The 20034-nt window shown below is 42.4% G+C and overlaps 1 protein-coding gene across 2 annotated transcripts; it reads right to left on the bottom strand.

Moving 5' to 3' along the window:
* Positions 1–222: 222 nt before the first annotated feature.
* On the bottom strand, positions 223–19390 carry LOC123164775 (proteasome activator subunit 4). 2 transcript variants are annotated; one of them, XM_044582342.1, is made up of 35 exons: positions 19044–19388; positions 16962–17064; positions 16754–16866; positions 16554–16676; positions 15543–15644; positions 15287–15452; positions 10847–10963; positions 10443–10510; positions 10257–10358; positions 9942–10158; positions 9565–9792; positions 9346–9473; positions 9128–9245; positions 8810–9025; positions 8581–8730; positions 8409–8485; positions 8107–8324; positions 7686–7899; positions 7495–7574; positions 7308–7425; positions 7060–7230; positions 6565–6733; positions 6448–6491; positions 6208–6250; positions 5984–6129; positions 4886–4980; positions 3828–4726; positions 2675–2929; positions 2499–2594; positions 1958–2136; positions 1520–1601; positions 1161–1282; positions 968–1060; positions 588–741; positions 223–507 (listed from the first exon to the last, which is right to left on the bottom strand). In XM_044582342.1, the coding sequence occupies exons 1-35, from the start codon at positions 19202–19204 to the stop codon at positions 466–468; spliced, it is 5409 nt and encodes a 1802-aa protein (XP_044438277.1). In that variant the 5' UTR covers positions 19205–19388; the 3' UTR covers positions 223–465. The 2 variants fall into 2 exon arrangements, with proteins under 2 accessions (XP_044438277.1, XP_044438276.1); XM_044582341.1 differs by having other exon boundaries at positions 10257–10510; positions 19044–19390.
* Between the last annotated feature and the right edge of the window lie 644 nt (positions 19391–20034).

The following is a 20034-nucleotide window of genomic DNA, read 5'->3' as shown; positions in this document are numbered from 1 at the left end:
CGAGGGTCCTTGAGTTGCTTAGAATTTCGAGGATCGCAAAATGAAATGCAATAAAATATAATATGCATGAATGACCTATGTATAACATTCCAAATTAAAAATTTGGGATGTTACATATCATCGGAGAAGCCCAGTATCCAAACTAAAACCTTGCATTTTTGCTAAGCAACGACAGGACATGTTGGAGGTAAAGACCACATGCTGCACCGGAAGCGGCTCCCCTGAATAAATGCAGAAACGCATTCCATATATATACTCATTCAAGTCCATATATCAAAGCTATCGCCTGTATGCCTTTATTGACGAAACTACAATACACGGTATGTAACTATGAATATATGATCATCACTGGCGGTTCATCGATTGAAAATAACATAAAAGTTTTCTATCACCAGTGCAACTAAGTCTTCCTCCTGGCCAAATTCATAAAATCTGCTATCACTGTATTGGTATCAGTCTCTGAATCTAAGCAAAGTACGATGACGAGGACGATGTATCACGGAGGACCTGCAAGCACAAATAGAGCAAAACTGTGAGAAATGACATCAACGTGTGCAGCAACCAGCAATTGAAGATATTGAGCTTGCCTCCAATTCGTCTTCTGTGAAGGCATCCTTCTGGATGCTCCAAGTGTCGGCGTGTGTCCTCTTAAACTCAGCAACAGCCTTTGTCACAGTAGATTTTACAGGAGACGGCTCGCGGATGAAGTGGGCCAGTAGTGTTACATGACCAGGAAGCCAGCTGCAAAGACCAGGGCTGACGTAAGTGTGGATTATGGAGCAATAGAACTATCAACAAATCTGTTGCTAGTGCCACCTGCTATCTACTCCCTCCGTTCCAAATTACTCCTCGTGGTTTTAGTTCAAATTCATGACGAGTAATTTGGAATGGTTTGAACTAAAACCACGACGAGTAATTTGGAACGGAGGGAGTACTATGTAACAAATAAGGTAAGGCCAGCGACTACCTTGGCATGTCGTATGGGACAGAAAGCACCGAAGCCGTCAGAGCAAGTACTGCACCATGGATGGTAGCAACAGAATGGCCCGACTTTGGAGTTCTGCAAGGTGAAAAACATTCACATGCATTAGCCAACTATCTGCTCAACACTCAGTGACACAAAATACTACAGTAACATCGGAATTCAGTACAAAATTTACCTCCTTCTCATATCAAGGATACGTTGGGCTTGTGCATATGATCTATTACGGAAATCCTTCGATAGATCTTTATCTATACCCTTCATTAAGCTTGCAAGAACACCAGCAGCATGCTCCCTGACCTGAGTATAGAATGGTAAAGTTCATACAATTAGCAACAGGTATCTTCACTTAGAGGACCTTTAGTAAGAACAACACTCATATGTATGCATTATACAAAGGAAAAGGCTAGAAGTAGAAAGATCGATATTCTTGGTGCTTTTCATGTCAGGAGTACAAATTGTACACATTTCTTGAATAACACAACAGGTGGAAAGAAAATGGTGAGTGAGTCAGGCCAAATAAAGATATATACTTGCCTCAACTTGGTTATCCACAAGTAACTTCTCGATTGTTTGCCAAATTTGTGATTTCTCTGAGCCAGAAAGAATGAATGTGTGCCTGTGACAATTAACTTTCGATTAGTTCCAAGACCACTGGGAGAATCACAAAACCACATGACAACTAAGAAATATTAACCCATCAAGAAGACTAGATCTGCAAGTACAAGATAATGTAAGTCTCTATCATCCTCAATGACAAAAATACGTCATAATACACTTCACAAGTCACGCCACACTACCATAGAAACAGTCAGTGAGCTGTTTGCAGCAATGACCTAGGTTTTGACACTGCCGGTGTAGTATCAAAGGTAAGTTTTTCACACTGAGAATAAAACTAGAGAAGAACACATTGCAGACTAAAAAAACATTTGTTCTAATACTGGAAAAATAGCAATCAGAAGAGAGGGTATGAACCTGTATGTAAAGGTCCTGAGATATGATAACAACGCTGATCTGGTTCGCCAGTTGGGATCATTGACTGAAGAAAGGATAGCCATAATAGCTGTTTCAAGAAAAGGGCGCGGCAAAGTCCGCCATTTAAGCAATTCAAAAGCTGACTTTGCGAGCAATGACAAATCTTTATTTGATGTTTCCTGCAAAAACATAACAGGGCAGTCAAATTGTTAGAATTCCTAATTCTAACAATTGCTAGTACCTGTCTCCACAAAAAAAAAAGATGACCTCCTGGAAGGTTTAAAATATTTTTGTCTTCTGCTCAAAAGAAAATCTCAACTTTCAAGAATTTTAGTAGGTAGGATCAAACTTCAGTTTTTCTTCAAAAAGATAGAAGGATTACTGGACTTCTAAGATGTGGTTAGCAAATCAAAAGAGAAAATTCTTCCCCTTCATTATTCTTGTTTCTCTCAAAATACCACGAAAAACGAGTGTACAGGTAAAAATTCCTTTCATGGAAGATTGGGTTATGTCACTACAGCGAAGTTACCACAATGCATACCTGTAATGATAGAACAGGGTAGAAGAGCGCAATAATAACATCTAGTAGAACGGAAGATCTCCCAGACTTCAGAGATGCAATCATGAAATGGAAAATCTGCAAAAGAAAAGCATAAGCCTAGAATGAAGCAACGGAATAGTACACTTATCAACCTGGAGAAAGTTATGAAATAACACCGTTTCCATTCTTTTAGCGTCAGCCTCCTCTTTATTGTCCAAGCCATTCGCAGTGGATGAATCGGATGCCAATTCAAGTTGCTTAGATTGACTATTGTTCTGTATACTCACAGACAACTCAGTAGCTCCATCTGTCAAACGCTTATACCAATATTCATTTCCGGTTTGTTCTGTCAGGACTCCCGGTGAACGTGCACCAGCTAATCTCACATTCGAGCATGCGACACACATAGCAACACCAATCGCCTCTCTTACCTGGAATCAAAATGAAAGGAAATGGATAAGAGTTTGTTTTCTTTCGAGATAACTATATTTCTTTACACATTGGGGCTCCATTTATTATCAAAAGCTTGTCGTTACTTCAGAAAATTTTGACAGTGCCAATTGGGAATGAGATGGGGAGTTTAGCGGGAATTTATGGTGAGTAGCCATGGCAATTTGATTCTGCCATAACCTTTGATAGGCTTGAATCTGAAACGTGTGGCAGTATATGTTTATTTCTTTTCATTTTTTTCTTGGTACGCTTGCTCTATCCATATTGCATTTTTTCTCCTCTTTTATATGGGGGGGTCGAGAACTAGTATGGTTGCGTCCTTAATTTGCAATTAATAATATAGGCTACATTTTCAATTGAGATTATAGTGTTACACTTGTGGCAGCAGCAATGAAATGAAATTATTAACCGAATTTCACATGCAAAACGTGTTTTGTCAAGTAGCTGAGAGCTAGTAAGGATACATCCGAACAACTGACAATTATGCCAGTCACCCACCAGAAGAGGGTCCGAGCCTATAAGCTCTTTATGTATCTTCTGGTTCGGACACATCTGATAATTATGCCAGTCACCCACGAAGATAGTCCAAGACTTAATATAAGTGCAATCCAGTTTACAGGAACCTAATCCAGCACATAGCAAGCCCGATTACACAATATCATACCATTGATATAGACCCTGAATCCTAGTGAAGGGTGCTCAAGAACATGTTCTTTACAACATGCAACACTCAATTAAGTCATACGACAGAAGGGCAGCCGATTTTACTAGATATGTCAAGGAAATATTCTTTAGGTGTGATCATAGTATCAACTTAATTAAAGACAATGGAATTAGAAAGGAAAAAGGTACCCCCACATCGAAGTGATCTGACATTACCTGCGCAGATGAGTGACTCATATTGTCAAGCAGTTCGTTGAGAATTGTAACGTGGTACTGCTCCTCTGCTGGGGACATTTTATGTGGAGAAATTTCAATTAGAGCAACAGACAGAAAAGAATATCTCTTGGCAAGTACACTAGTTGCTACAGACTGAGGAACTGCTGTACATAAGCAATCTAATACTTTTTGCCTGAGAACAGGAGCACGAGTTCCAGATCTTTCTTTGCCAGTAACAGCATATCTAATGCAAGATGCCCATTCAGGAACTGATTCCACAGATGGAGCTAACACAACCTTCTGCAATTGAAGCATCAACCAGTCACTCCCAGACTCCAAATCCCCGCTGACATCAGAGTGAAGCATGCCTGCCATAGCTTCAGCCGCCACACATTGCCTTGATCTTTCTTTTGAACTCAGAAATTCTTCTAGTGCAGTCTGAAGTGAGGACATTACTGGCATTCCGCATTGTTGTATAAGCCTTTTGAATATCTTAGCAAAGCTGGAATAGAATGTGCCACCGCCCACTAAAGAAATCCAACTAGGGGTACATGGCCACGAGGCAGAGAAATCAAAATAGAAGTAAGTGATTGCTTTATCAGATCCGCTTTGAAACGATGAAGCGCCATAACTTGCTTTTGATGAACCATCACTATCAGAAATAATATGTACATGTGAGAGACTGTTTAGCGTATCATTCATGAATCCTTCCTCCTGGATTATGTCATTCAGAAGCGTTCCTGTTGACAAAATATTGCATTCTTCAGGGTGATCTAATGATTGTTGTGAATCTTCCACAGATGCCTTGTGAGGTGATCCTTCTAATAGTGTGTTCAGAGCAGATATTGCAAGCATCCTTGAGTGGGGGAGTTGACTCTTCAAATTTCTTAAGAAATGACCTAGCATAAAACAGATATTTTAAACAATGAAGGACAAACCCATGACTACGGAAGTTCTTTCAGGAACGTGCAGCTGGAGAAAATGACAATGAAAATATGGCATACATGTTCATTTCACTGTTATGAAAAGAAACTACCAACAGGAGAAGCTGTGCATACCAGCAGTCTCTGCCAGGATTTGTGAATAAATGTCAGGCTCACTTCTAGATGCCAAAATTAGCAACAGAAGTACTCTATTAGCCATCAGGTTGTACCTGAAAGTATACAGCTTACAGGTTAAAATAAAATGTATGTAAATAGCAGGGAAGATAGTCATTTTATTCCGACAGAATGGCATGACAGTTATTATTGAGATTAAATTATTGGGACGAATAAGGAATAGTAGATTTCACGCTATTGTCTTTGTAAGAGTGCTACTACATATGGAATGCTTCTAATGACAAATCAGTTCAGAAGAAAGCTTTAGAGAATTATCAAATTCCTCCAGTTCCACCAGAATTATGAGAACCATGTCCCATCATCCCATCACAATTCACACGCCATGTTGCCAACAAGAAATGTTGTGCTCAAGTAGCCAGCTGCATATATGGTTACAACATATTCAGACCTCCCAGCGTACAGATACCACCCTTTTTTCCATACACTCTGCATCATCTTGTTGGGGCACAAGATTCTATAATTGTTGCAACAATGCAGCTATATTGCAGTCTTGCAGTTACAGAGCGATGCTTTGGACAAACATGTCAACAGAGATTTGCGGTTCTTGTAACAACAGAAATACCAAGTTTCGAAGTCAACATAAACATGCATCTCGGAAAAGGTAAGACATATTTAAGCTGACCAGCTTCTAGTACCATCCAAACTGCACAGTGGTCTATATTGAAGTATATGTGGATTGCCCAACCTTTTCCATCAGTTCGGACGTATGGTTTTACTGGTTGGTGCATAAAAAACTTAATACGGCATCAGAGCCAAGAGGTCTCAGGTTCAAGTTTCGGCTTCCGCAATTTAGATGAAAAAATTGCTTGCCTTCTTTCTGCCCACTTTTAGGCCATATCAAGCCTCACGTGGAACTCGTAAGAAATTATCTACGGCAAGATTAAATTAGAGAACCAGAAAAAATAATAGAGGAATTTGTTTGGCATATTTGTCAAAAACAGAGAGGTCTTAGGTATTTTTCAAGGTAAGAAAAAACGTAAGTGCTAGATGTTAATACAGATGCCGCAGTTTTTGGCATAGAGTTGGCATATAGCTTACCTCCAATGTAGACTGTTAGTCTCAAAGCCCAAAGCATTAATTTGAGAAAATAATCCAAGAAATCCTGGCCTGTCAGCCAGACTTTGAGAATTCTTGAAAAAAGACCTTGATATTCCAGAGAAACGTATGTTGTATTTCACAAAGAGCTGTAAACATCATATACAGAATATTTAGTGGCAAATATCATGTTTTAGTTTTCTCCGTCTTATGTTTATGAAACTTACCTCAGTAATAGCTTTCTGACACTTTATCGATTCATGATGAGAGCTACAGAACAAGAAGATTAGATTTAGTACATACATATCAATAAGGTGCTCTTTTAACAAAGGATACTGCATGCTTCTCTTTCCTTGTTTGTTGAGTGTTAAATACTCATATTCTTTTGTGTATGTGTAAAGAAACATTACTGGTAGTTCTAAGCTATTAGAAATGATTAGGGAAAACCTAGAGTATCTGCCAATTACCTTCCCAAAATTCCCATGATAAATGAAGAGAGGGAAGCAGAATCCTACATTGAACAGTTATGTTAATATAATTAAAATCACTGATATAACTTATATATGATTGTGAAATAGACATACAGTTGTCAAGTGTCTCAAAACAGTCTGTGATGCGAGAATGCTGCAAGAACCAAGCACCACATGTTCCAGGGCTTTCGAATCACGCAAATTCTCAGTCAGGGTAAGAACACAATCAGAAATTAGAGAAGGCCAGCGCTTCAGCATTTTTGTTAGCGATCTTCCAGCATACCTGGAAACATGGTAACAAAGTAAAGTAGGTCACTGATGTATGACCACATAACCCTTTGATTGAAACTTCATTTCTGCTATGAGGTCATGATCAATATCAGCCAGATAAAGAAAACTACAAACAAATCAATATCCACAACTGTGCGTTGTTATATTCCAAAAACAGAGAAAAACAGAAACATACAGTAGTCAGAATCAACAGTTTCTCGAGTTACTATGTATTGCAAATGCTGGTGGTAATATTCGAACGAAAATACATACTAACAGCCTAAACAGAAGTTGCAAGCTATATGGTCACATGTAAATAAAGAGGGAAAGAGAGCTTACGAGCGAACAGTTTCATAGTTGTGTAGTGAGAGATCTAGGAGATCCTTCACCAAATTAACCATGAGGCTAGATGGAGATACATTGGCATCTGTACGGTATCTGTGGTATGATGATTGTGAACATCTCCACGTATTATGCAAGTGTGCTTTATCGACAAGCGCCCATCTAGGCCTAATAGAAATAAGAGACTGAATGTCAATCACAATCCATGTAATGGAATCAGACTAGAAAGTAGGACCAATATATACCTCTTTTTGCCCTGAGCATGGAATGGAACAATAAAGTTGCATTGAGGCTCAATGATGGCAGCAGACTCTAATTTCCAAGCTTGAACATGACTTGACCATTCATCATATTCCAAGCTACCTACAGCAGTACACTGTCATGTAAACAGTCAAAAGTACAGTGTGCAAGTTTCTAAGATAGCTATCATACCATAGTTCACCAAAGCATCAATCACGCGTACTACAAGTGCTAGGAGAATACTATCATCAGTTCTTTCCTTTAATAAGTACCTGTTAAAAGAATTGTGAATGCTGAGAATAAATAAACTTGCAAATGATGAAAGCAAATAAGCTTTAAAATGATTATTAAGTAGAACCGGGTGCAGTACGAATGTACGTTACCTGCAAGCTATGTGCACAAGTTCTGCAGCCTTTTCACGCATCTCTGAGCTGCCAACGGTGCTACCAGAAGATCCTGCAATAAAGAAACTGGGCTCTACTACCTTGGACCTCCCATCTTTATATGATGGACGCAGTTCAGGTAAGCACGACATTACACCCTGCAATGCAGAATGAATGCGCAATAGCGTTATTTTTAGGTGCTCCTTTTCATCTCCTGCCAAAAGAACAGAATAACAGGGTATCAAGGGGACACTCGGGCAAAGAGAACAATGACAAAAATAAGAAAAACAACTTAATTATGAACATAGATTGGTGTAATCAGCTTCCTGTCAGATTAGCATACATGCTTTAACATATGCATAACCAAGCCGGAAAAAAACATACAGTGTTACCTCGTTGGTCAGAACAAGAATATATGTACCTGTCTCAGACTGAACTTCCGTCTGGCAAATAGTCAAAAGCTCTTCCACAGCCAACTGAAAATGAAATTCTAACAATTCGTTTGCAAAAGATAGTTCATCTTGACTGGGATCATGCCACTTCGGAGGAAAATTAAGCATTTCAACCTCCCTGTCCTGATGAGCTTTTGAACAACCCCATGGCTCAATAATATTAGCAATGGACTGACAAGAAAATGGCCTATAAAATAACAAGATTTTGTTGGATAACATCTTTTAAAGAACAAATGATAAAATCAGACAGATGTAAATAAGCTAGACATACTTATACTGATCTAGTGGATAAAATGAAACCAGGCTTCCTAGCACAGAGCGAAGGAGATGATCACCAGCTCCATTGACCTGGTTATTCCAAAAGGGAATTCATCATTTCAAAGTGTAACATATAATGGGTGACTGTCTGTCGAAATGTATGAAAGATAAGAGGAAATATAAACCTTCCATGAAGGGGCCTGGAATGCAGACATTATTACGTGCTTTAATTCTTCTCTATAGCTCACTAAGACAGGACCCGCATAACTGATGGATATAGCCAAAACCCTCAGATAGTAGTCCAATGCTGTTTCTAGAGCAGGAGAAAGTGTAGCCTGCATGTGCATACAAGGCAGCTGGTGTGTAATGAATGTAAGAGCTCAAGCAACAAATGTTAACAGGTTTTGAACGAACCTTAGTAGACATATTGTTAGGAACTTCTCTTCCAACATAACCTGTTGTGGGGGTACCTTCGAAGGAGGACATGATAGTCATTAAGATAGGCTTTACAAGGTAGACTGAAGCCTCCTCAGGATATGAATGAACACAGGCACAACAAAGAAGTCCAACTTCTGAAGTGGCACCAGGAAGGATATTTGCATTGACGAACTTGGCAATTTTCTTAAGGGACTGCCAATTGGAAAATCAAGAAACATGAGCATGACAGAAAAATCACATGTTAAACCTTTTAGGACAAGGAGGTGGAGCATTTAATTAAAAAAAGCGCAATACCTCATTAAATAAGGTTTTTGATAACTTTCCCAGAGCTATTTCTAGCATGCAAAAATAGTGAGGGCTGTCCTCGACGAGAAAAGTTCCCGGCATGATTGAGGTCTGGTAACCCTCCGCGCTGCCACAACAAAAAGAGAAAGATATCATTTAGCATGTCCTACAAAAATTATTCAGTAGTAATTACAATTTAAATACAGAGTTTAGCAACCACAGCTTACATGGCACTACTTGATTCCAAATTCTGAAGCACAGAAAACAGCCGACAAAAGAATTCATCTAGCCAATCCGATAGAGAGGAAGTTTGGAGGAAAGCAGGCACATCATCACTAACACCAACTGTAGCCAGCTATAAGCACCAAACAATGGTTAGCTAAATGCTGCACACCAATATCATAAACCAGTGTGCAAAGACAAGGTTAAATCATATAAATACTTACATTTGAAAATATTGAGCCAATTAATTGCATCGTAGCTACAGTTTTAGGTGGATCGTTGGCATCCATACCAAGCAATGCATTTGAAAGGGAAGTAACAATAAGATCATAGAGTGTATCAATCATGCTACTATCACCAGATTGAGTTGAGCATAAAGAACTTAGAAGAAGCGCCCGTCCAGAAAATGCGACAGATGTGACAGCATTCTTTAACTGGTGGGTGGCAGTAGTCTGTCAGAAAAAAGTAAAGTCGTTAGCTTGCTTGCGAGTTAACTGAAAACTATAAATATTGTCATATTGTACGGCTCCTGCACGTCGTAATGACATCCAAGCTCAAGAAAAATAGTAACATGTATGCTGCATGTGTTGTCAAAACTTACCGTCTCCAAGGCTAGTTGGAAGTTCGTTGCGACAAACGGAAGCACCAAGGATGGCTCGACATAAGACAGGATTGAAGTTGCAATGGATACTGTTTCAGCAAGAGAATCATCCTTGCTGTACTGACCACGATCCAGTAATTTCAGCACTACTTTGATAAAAACAGCTCTCTCTTCTTTTCCCAAACAGAACTGCTCATTTTTCTCATCCATTGTGTCACTGCATTGCCAATATTAAATCAGATGATGCAAGCAATAAAATTCTCATGTGGCGCAAGATACTTCAAGCTGCAGCATGAGTTAAGATTGATCACTTACAATTGTTCATGTTGAAGACGTCTTTCAAAGTAAAAAACGAGATACCGCAGAAAACGCTCCAATGAGTAGGTCCAGCGACCCCCATTTGATGGATGATAGAATCTAAATGCCAGAAAGACATAAGTTAAAACAAAATAAAGAGCCAGTGCGACAAGCAAAAAGAAGTACAAGGACCAGAAGACAAACTGTTCTAGAAAATTTATGAGCTTCTCAAATTGTTCCAGTGCCAGACTTTTAGGCTTCAAAAGGTACACCTGCAAACAAAAATAAAAGATAATATTAGTCATATCTTGCTTTGGTTAAACAATGCAACAAGCCGTAATGTTTACAAAATATCATGCTGTAGTATTTGTTTTCTATGGCAAGTTTGTTATATATGAACTAAAACATGAATAGCAGGGATATCAGCAGAATACACCATAAATTATTAGCTAGTGACTGAACAAGTGATTAGAATCATAAGAAAGTTGGCCCCATTACTCATGCATATTTTATGCCGATACCAAGACATCAAATATTAAAGGCTTAAGTGCATAAAATCTTCCACAAGCTGTCAAGAAAAAATAGTTGAAAGGATAAGGATAGCTTACAACAGACTTTGCAATTGCCTTGGAAGGTGATCTGGTCTTACTGGAGAACAAAAATCTTGTGTTCCTAGGCACCTCCACTGGAAAAGGGTACGACCCATTCCCACTGGATATAGGAACCTGGCAACAGAGACAAAAATATATCAATGATTGTGGAAAAGATTATGTAATCCTACTTTAATGGATTTACCATACACAATGCTACTTTAAATCTGACAGCTGAATAACATATGACGAACGTTGTAATGTACCAACTGTATGAATATTTTTGGTATTTACAGTAAACAAAATCTAAGTACCAACTAGATTTGGCTTCATAACACTGAAGAATGAATATAAGCTTGACTCGGATTAGCAAGAAATTTGATGACATCCAAGAGAGCATTGTACTCGCCTCAGTATTTGGAATAGTGCACTATAGTACTTCAATAGTCTATAGTGGACAAGGTATGGTTGGTACTATATTGTGGTTGGTGCTATATTGGCGGAAAAACAGTTATCAGGAGCAATGAATCTAATGATGATACATGGACCTCCATGCCCCTTAATACAATATAATGGCCTTTGTTCAGACCTCTAACTATTAGATTTTTTTCGGCAAAAGCAGTCAACGTATGTAGCCTCCAAGACAAGGAAAGCTCCATGTTTCCTCATATGTTACATTGCTTTAGTCTTGTTGTGACTTTGCTCATCTTTTAGACACTCCATCATTTATCATTTTTTTGATCAGAATCAGAGAGACCCCCACCGAGACCCCCGCGTCGCTCCGCTCGGGCGACTCGGGGGACAGTTCAGGCGCCGCCGCCGGCCCCCTCCCTTGCGCCCCCTCTCCTCCGCCGCTGCCGCTGGCCTCGCCGCGGTGGCGGCGGCCCCCTGGCTCCGAAGGTGCCTTGGGGAGAGCCCGCGGTGGACGCGTGGGTGGCTGATTCGCCGGGGTCATCTCAGGCGCGGCTTCTGCCTAGCTCCGCGTCGAGGGCGGGCGGTGTGCGCTCGGGGATGCAAGGTGGCGTCGAGGTGGCGCGGGCCCTGCTCGCCGGCGCATGGCCGTGGTGCACGCGGGCGGCCCCCCGGCGGCGGATCTGGCCGGCGCGCCGGATCTAGGCCGTGGCTGGCTGTGGCGTGGGGGCTGCTGTCTCGGGCCTCGGCGAGGTGCCCGTGCCTTCTGCGGCCGCTCGGGCGGCATGGGGGCGGGGCGAGAGTGGTGCCCAGCCACTCCCTCTCTTCCGGACAGATCCAAGTCGGGTGGCAAAGGTATCTCCTGGCTGTCGCGGCCTCCCGCGGATCTGACACCTCCGGCGTGCCTTGCTCAGATCCATCCGTTTGTGTCTGCTTCGGCAGCCTGGTGTTGGACCTGCGGGCGCTCGGTGGCCGTTGTCACAGGGGTTGGCTGCCCCGTGCGGTGCTGCCTCTGGTCTCGGTTGCGACGTGGTTCAGCCTAGGTGGCGAGGGCGATGCAAAAGGGCGAAAGCCCTATGTCGGCTTTGGTCGGCACCGGCGGCACCGGCGCCCTGTGGCGTCGGATCCCTCCTTGGAGGTGCGATCGTGTGATGCATTGGTTCCTCGCCTACTCTGTTCATTCTCCGGGTGAAAGCCTTTGATCCAGCTCCTGGATCGGACGACGGCGGCGTCCTCGATGTCGTTACCACCTTGGTGGCGTCTGTCTTGGAGACGCTGCTCCATGTTGCTCGCCCGAGGTCTGGGATGGTGTTTTGCCGGTTTGAGGTTGGTGGTTGTGGGTTGGTGCGGATGGTGGCGGTGGTGTGGCCGGTCTAGGGGCGACGGTGGTGTGTGTCGTGCTTCAGTGCTCCTTGGTGTGTCTCTGCTAGGCGGTGCCCAGCGACTACACCGGTGGCACACAGGGGCCGTGGCGTCGTCTTGGCCTCACGCAACCTTTCGAATGTACCCCCGACACAGGTGGTGTCGTGGCGTTGTGCAGTCTCGGTTGCGTGGTGGCTTTCGATTGCGTCGACGGTGCAGTGTCATGGGCTGGTTTGCTAGGCGATGCCCTTCGACTACACCGGTGGCACAGAGGTGCCGTGGCGCCGTCTCGGACTCATGTGTCCCTTCGAATGCGCCCCACAACACAGGTGGTGTTGCGGCGTTGTGCAGTCTCGGATGTACGGGGCCTTTCGATTGCGTCGACGGTGCAGTGTCATGGTTTAGTCTCGGTTGGCCGATGCCATTAGATTACACTGGCGGTGCTCATCGTTGTGTTTTCCCTCTTGTTCTCCCATGCTCTGTGTAATGTTAAAAGTGTCTTTTTTCTTATCTCTTCTCCCTGTGTCCCCTGTAATTCTGGTCCACTTGGACCCTATCTTGCGATGGGCTGCAAAGCCCTGTAGGCAAATGAATACAATTCAGGTGGGGAAATCTCCCCCCCGGTGAAAATTCAAAAAAAAATTATCATTTTTTCCCATTATTCCTTCTTGAAAGTATTTTAAGAAAGTGGAAAACATTCTGTTCGGGAGAAATCATCAGAAAAGCAAACATTTCTGTATGTTGTTTTTCCATACTCATCTTTTCGACCCCTTCCTTCACTTGATCATCATTGTTTTGATGTTTTCACTTTTTTCTCATTATTATTTCTTCATGAATGCAGTTGAAGAAAGTTAGTTATTTTGTTTCAGAGGAAACATCTCATAAACGAACAAAACAGATGTCAGTTTCTCGCCTTCAGCAGATGAAAAATTACCGATAAGATGATGGTATTAGTTTTATCAGATCTGGAAGCTTTACTCTGAAGTTATATATTCTTTGTATGTTTTGCAAACACAAGCATGCCGCATCGTCAATATCACCGATGCCTATTATAGAAACACTCGACTATGCTTCCAGCACCTCAAAAGAAAACTTTGGTCCACCTTCATGTAAGAGTGAAAAACTTGGATGGAATCCGACAGGCCAATTGCAACAAATAAATGAAACTAGCAACAGCTTCATTTCAATGGACACATATTCCAACCCATATGAAAGCTAAAGTAAGTTGCACAACAAAGACGTATAAGATGAAACACAAATACTTCATATCTCATGCACCTTGCACGGTGTTGCCGGCGCACTCAGATCCCGTGCGCCCTGGCAGTGGCCAGGTGTGCAGGTGGCGATATTGGGCTGTAGTCTAGTGCGAGTGGTGACTGTGGAGGCTATGGCCATGGCCACCATGAAGTGGTGGATCGGTTGCGCAGCAGCCTGAAAGCGATCAGCGGTGAACCAGCATGTGGTGCGGCAGCGCGACCTCTACTGCTCTTTGGCCGGCAGCTACGTCAGAGTTGCGTCTGGCAAACTTCTCTGATCCCGACACAAGCAGAGGGCTTGAGCGGGATCCAATGGCACGTCGAGGGACGCACGATGAGCTAGCTAGGACGGCAGGCACCGGTCAGCAGAGATGGTGGACAACAGCATTGGTGAATCAGCGCGGAGTATGCGTTTTCTGCGGGTAAAAACCCTTGGTCAGCCTCTTTGGTCAGATCAAGAAACATTGGCTTACGTGAGTCGTTTCCTTCCCAAGATGTGTAGCTCGAAGCTCCTCCGGGGGTGATAACCACAGGATTGACCTTTTATAAAAAAACTCAGCAACATCAACGTATGAGCTGCAATCCCTTCTTAAAGGCGCGTTATCTTGGTGTATCATGTACATCGCTTAGTCCCAACTATTTTACCAGAGGAATATGGTCCCCGGTAATAGGTTAGTGGTAGATGATAGAGATGTTGGCTATCCTTCAGTTTTTCGTTTTTTGTAAACCGTTGTGTGCAGTCTTGATACTTGTTATCTTTTTAATGAAATTATGGTTGTATGCATCTGAGGATGCACAGGCCGGGAAGCTTGTCCTTCCTTTTCGGAAAAAAAAAGCTGTGTCGGAGGATTCTCCATGCATGATGCGCAATGATGGTGCCCACAAATGTGCAATCACCTGTTGTTGGAAAGTGCCTTTAGCATGGTCGGTTGGAGCAGCAACTTCCAACAGACGCTCTTCATGGGAAAAAAAATTATAACCGCTGTGTGGCACATATGGGAAGTACAGGCCTGGCGCAGTGGTGAAGTACTCCCCACTTGTGCCAAGAGGTCCTGGGTGCAACACTGCCTCTCTGCACTGCACTGTGCAGGGGGGTAAGGCTTGCCTCGTATAATCCTTCCCCATACCCCATCTGGTGTGGGAGCTTCTAGCACTGGGTCTGTCCTTTTTGTGTGGCATATATGGAAATAGCACAATGTGAAGATTTTAGACAGTGTCACGCCCAGTGCCATGTCCATGAAACATTTTTTTAGGAGAGAATAGCTGTGTCGATTCTGTTGCCTATTTTTTTCGAGTCGCTGGTGTATGTAAACTGTTTGTACATCTCCACCCACCCCCACCCCCACCCCTCCTCTCCACCGTCAGGGCCTTCACTACAGTCTCCCCGTAAAAAAAGTACATAAGAATTCAACCTGAAAGCCAGACATACCTCAAACATGTTCAAGTATCTTGTAAACAATAGCGGCAGAAACTTCTCCCATTCAATGGATCTGGAATTTTTTATGCAACGTGCTATGATGGCAGCCCATTGGATATCCCAGAAGTTACAATTTGTGACAGAGTCCCAAATGTGTAGACATTGTGCAATCCAATCACTACAAATCAGTGTCAAAAGTTAGTTAAAAGAATAGATGTTTGGCAACATAAGGAAGCTCATTGATCAAATATGTGACCGTTTCAATTACGTCGTAAAGTGATCCTGGTTCCTCGGGTTTGCAGGGAGAAACAGCCTAACAAATCCAACACCTTCAAATGCTGAGTTATGCCATGGATTTTCCAGCAACGGCCTGTGGTTCCAATACAGCATCAGGTCAGGCAGTTCTATTTCGGCAGAACTCACCAAGCACAAATTTCCAGTTGTGGTGATAAGAAAGGATTGATACACTTTGTGCTATTTTTCGAATTTATACAATACTAATAGTATAGAAAACAATAACATTGATAGTAGCAACAGAAGGAACAAAAAAACAGTGCAAATAAAACACAAGCATTCAGCTGCTTATGGATATTTCCTATAGGACTTATCATTTTTTTACATTCTATTGGGCCTATCATGGAAAAAGGACAGCGATAATCGCATCATAGATCTCTAAAATAGCAGAATCATGACACTCAAGTCTCTAACCTAGCACAGGTGTAGCATAGCACTCGGGGGTCCCTAAAGTTCTCGCAGATCCCAAACTTGCATGGGCATTGTACATGTCCCCAAACTTGCTTATAATCTAGCATGTACCCAAATATGCATGGCTAAGCACCATTTCTCCATTAACAAACGGTATGAGAAGATATAGCAAGTGTTACCCTGTCACTGATTAGAAAACAATGATTCCTTACCTTTTGGTTCCATAGTTGACAAGATAACTACTAGTACTACTTAGATATTAGCCTTAGGGAATAAGATAAAATTTGTTAGTGAAGATTGCTAGGAAAGTTTCAGCTAAGCGATGGACGCAAGTACGTCTTGTTAAGGAAAGGAATAAATAAAGGTTATCTAGTTTCCCTCTCTTATTGAGACGGTCCATCAAAGGAGATGAGTTCCAAGTTGGATTTTGACAGGATTTTCACCAATTCGCATTTTCACCGGATAATATGCCAATGAATCAAGAAAAATCAAAGCAGCATAGAAGCAAGAATGCAGAAGTATGCGGGAAAAAATAAACACGGGTGCTGAATATGCCAAACAGAAACTGCCAAACCTGAATTCCAACCAAATCTCAGCAGCTGCACCTTCAGGAAAGAAAGTCCTAGAGGCACGTACTAAGCCAGTGATGGTCTCGAAGTGTTGCTGCCTTACTTTCCAGCCCTCAGGGCCCATGTTTCTGAAATAAACATGACATTCGCCATGTTAACTCATGTAGTTCTTTCGACACCAGAAAATATGTATTCAGAACTGTACCTCTTGAAATGGGTTTGTATCAATGTCTCGTAAAGCGGCCTCCATTGCACATCAAGTGAAAGTCTCTCCACATGCTTTTTGAAAAGCCTGATGAGCAAACCTCCCCATTTTATCTGGTTACCAATTGTTTACCAACCAAAAGTGTATATCACCAAAGAACAAAAGATCTTAACTATACATAGATAAATCATTAATTGCAGGCCATTACCTGGACAACAAACTTATTCTGCGATGCATGAAATATTCCAAACCCAAGCTCTACAAGAGCATGTATGTCCTCAGGAGCAACGTTACTCTTTGCTTTGATAAAACTAAATCCATAAAAAATCAAACATCAACATAAATCCAAGCTCTACATAAATCCTGATAATTAACCAAATTCAATTACATTGTTAGTATGTTACAACAAAAACAAGTTGTGCCCTTCCAAGTATAGCCTCACTTCAATATACAATTGAAATTGCTGTGTTAGAGAGAAAGGGAAAATGTGTGCCACATAACATAAAAGTGCCATTATAATCTCATGTGTACTTCAATATATTAATCAGTGTTATGAAGTGAAGGGTTTTGTATAAGGTCATGTTAAGAATTGATACATGTTTATCGTTGCATATTCATTAATTGGAGACTCATGTGGAGTCACAGGCCTAATTCCAAAGACGATATCCTCCCAAGGCCCCACATAGAAAATAACTATAAATTCCCATGTCAATTAAACAATATCTGAGGCACTCACATATTAAAAATGAAAATCAAATCCATATATCTAAACTGTGTATTGTGTGTCTTAGATCTCATATATAGCCCATCAACTTTGCAGTTTAATTCATTGGCCCCATCAACAAAATAAATTATATATTTTACTCAAAGAACACATGTTCACAAAACACATGCCCAATTAATAAGTCATAGTCGTTATAATACTTCACGGATCAATCCAGAGTATTAATATCACAACCCAATACAATTTTAGAAAACACAACTTGGGCAGAACATTGCATGTAAATCTGAATGAGACAGGCTATAACACAATTGGAAAAGCATACAGTGTAATATAAATATATAATACAGCTTTTCTCGCAAAATAAATTAACTTAAAAGCACAAATAGGGCAGCCCGGTGCATGTAGCTCCCGCTTGCGCAGGGTCCGGGGAAGGGTCTATTGTACGCAGCCTTTCCCTACATTTCTGCAAGAGGCTGTTTCCAGGACTTGAACCCGTGACCTCATGGCCACAAGGCAGCAGCTTTACCACTACACCAAGGCTCCCCTTCCAACTTTAAAGCACACATGCACATTCAAAATCATCTAAATAGAAACTGAATTGAAGCAATATGATTGCTTTTCTCAACTGTATGTAACCAAAGTAACTGTTCCGTATATTGAATGGAAATACTTTTACAAGAATCTTAGGTTTTTCTACAGTTGTACTTCCTACAAATCAAATGTGACAACGACATTTTTACAATTTATATGTTTTGGAGTTACTCGCGGTGCAGAGGCACAGGTTGAAGACTACTTTATCCAACTGTGACAAAATCATTCAAATTGAAATATACAAAGGGGCAGAATATAGTGTATATCCATCTTTGGGTACTAATCATCAGGTGGGTCAGTGTCTATTAGATTGCACTGATTATATTCAAAAGAAAGCATAAATAAATATTTACAAACAGACCCTAACGCTTCAGTATTTGCAAACAGACCACTGACAGACCGAGAGAGATAATTTCAGATGGGCCCTGCCTCCTGGCATCCCTCAATCTGATCCACCAATCACATATGACGAACACCGCTACATGCTAGTGCCCAAAAGAGTTTGTAGTAGCTAATTAGCACCTCATGAACTAATTAATCATCAAAACTTTTGTTAAGATGCTAAAAATGGCAGGCAAAGCTCAGAAACGAGCTTGGCATTAGAGCTTAGGCCGTGAGCCTTGTGGCAAGTGTTTTACCCAAAAGCACAGTCACAGTATAGAAATGTACGCCAAGAACAGCTAATTCTGACTATGTTTTCCAGTAGTGGACTGCATCGTACAAGCGCTCATCCCATTCACGGCTTAGCCGAACAGGCTCCAGAGAGTGGATGCTTGGGATTACGCAGCCAACAATTCCACAACCGCGAGTCCCAAGCTAAACCTTCACACAGTCATGGAAACTGTAATCGCTCAAAATCTCTCCGGATTACGGGAGCAACGCGACCGGCGATTTTGCATATAAAATCCCAAAAGCGAATCGAATCGCACCGCATCGAATCGAATCGGTACGGAGGAAAGGGCGCGAGGGAATTACAGGTCGAACACGGAGATCCACTTGAGCGTGGCGTAGGCCGAGTCGGGGTCGTCGGGGCGCCACGCGCCCTTGGCCGACCGCACCGCGCCGGTGAAGGCCGCCGCCTCCCCCCGCGCGGCATCCGCCACCGCCGGGGGCAGCCACGCGTTGTAGAGATGCATCGCCGCTGTGTGCTTGCGAAGCGAAGCGAGGCGAGGCGGAAATGGGTGGTGGGTTTCTGGTTGGGGTTTAATCGGAGAGTATTTATGAGCGGCCGGGTTCTTTCTTCGCCTCCAAGACGAGCGAGGGGGAGACGACGACCAAAGAGGCCAGAGGGCGACTTCGGCGACCGGTGCTCCGCGGCCAAGGCACGGGGGCGCTGCTGTTATCAGTGACGCGGGCTCTGGGGCTGCGTGGACTTGGTGTACGGTGGACTTCTGAGTTTCTCTGTAGTTTCGTTTTAGAGAAGAGGAGGCTTCTAGAGCTCCAGTGTGCAGGTATGGCTGTCAATATTGGTTAACAGCATCTCCAGCAGATCCGGTAAACTCGTGTCTCACAGATATCGTTTATGGGCTCCTTAAAACTTTTTTCGGCACCGTGAGCTCTCCGGCGGGCTCGCGGTGCTGCAAAAAAAATCATAAGACAAATATTGACAAATGTTTGCATATGAATACACGAAATTTATTATATATACATCACTAGTTCATATCATACTAGTTCATCACATCCAAAATCATGCACAACAAACAAGGTATCAAGTTTAGCCTTACAAATGCGCGATCAAACAAAACAAAAGATGCTCTAATGACCACCGGTCATAGAGAAATCAAGCAACATCCTTGTTGTTGCGAAGATCATCGCCACCACCACCGCCCCTAACACCTTCATCACCATCATTCACATCGGCCGGAGAGTGAGCACCACCATCTTCATGAACTTGGACTGGAGAATGAGCACCGCCGCCGCCGCCGCCACCGCCGCCATCCACATGGTTTGTCGAAGCACCAACCTC

Source organism: Triticum aestivum, chromosome 7D (genome assembly GCF_018294505.1).
Source record: "Triticum aestivum cultivar Chinese Spring chromosome 7D, IWGSC CS RefSeq v2.1, whole genome shotgun sequence".
NCBI lineage: Eukaryota > Viridiplantae > Streptophyta > Magnoliopsida > Poales > Poaceae > Triticum > Triticum aestivum.
Note: the sequence above shows the minus strand (reverse complement) of the source record. Positions and strands in the feature narration are given on the sequence as shown.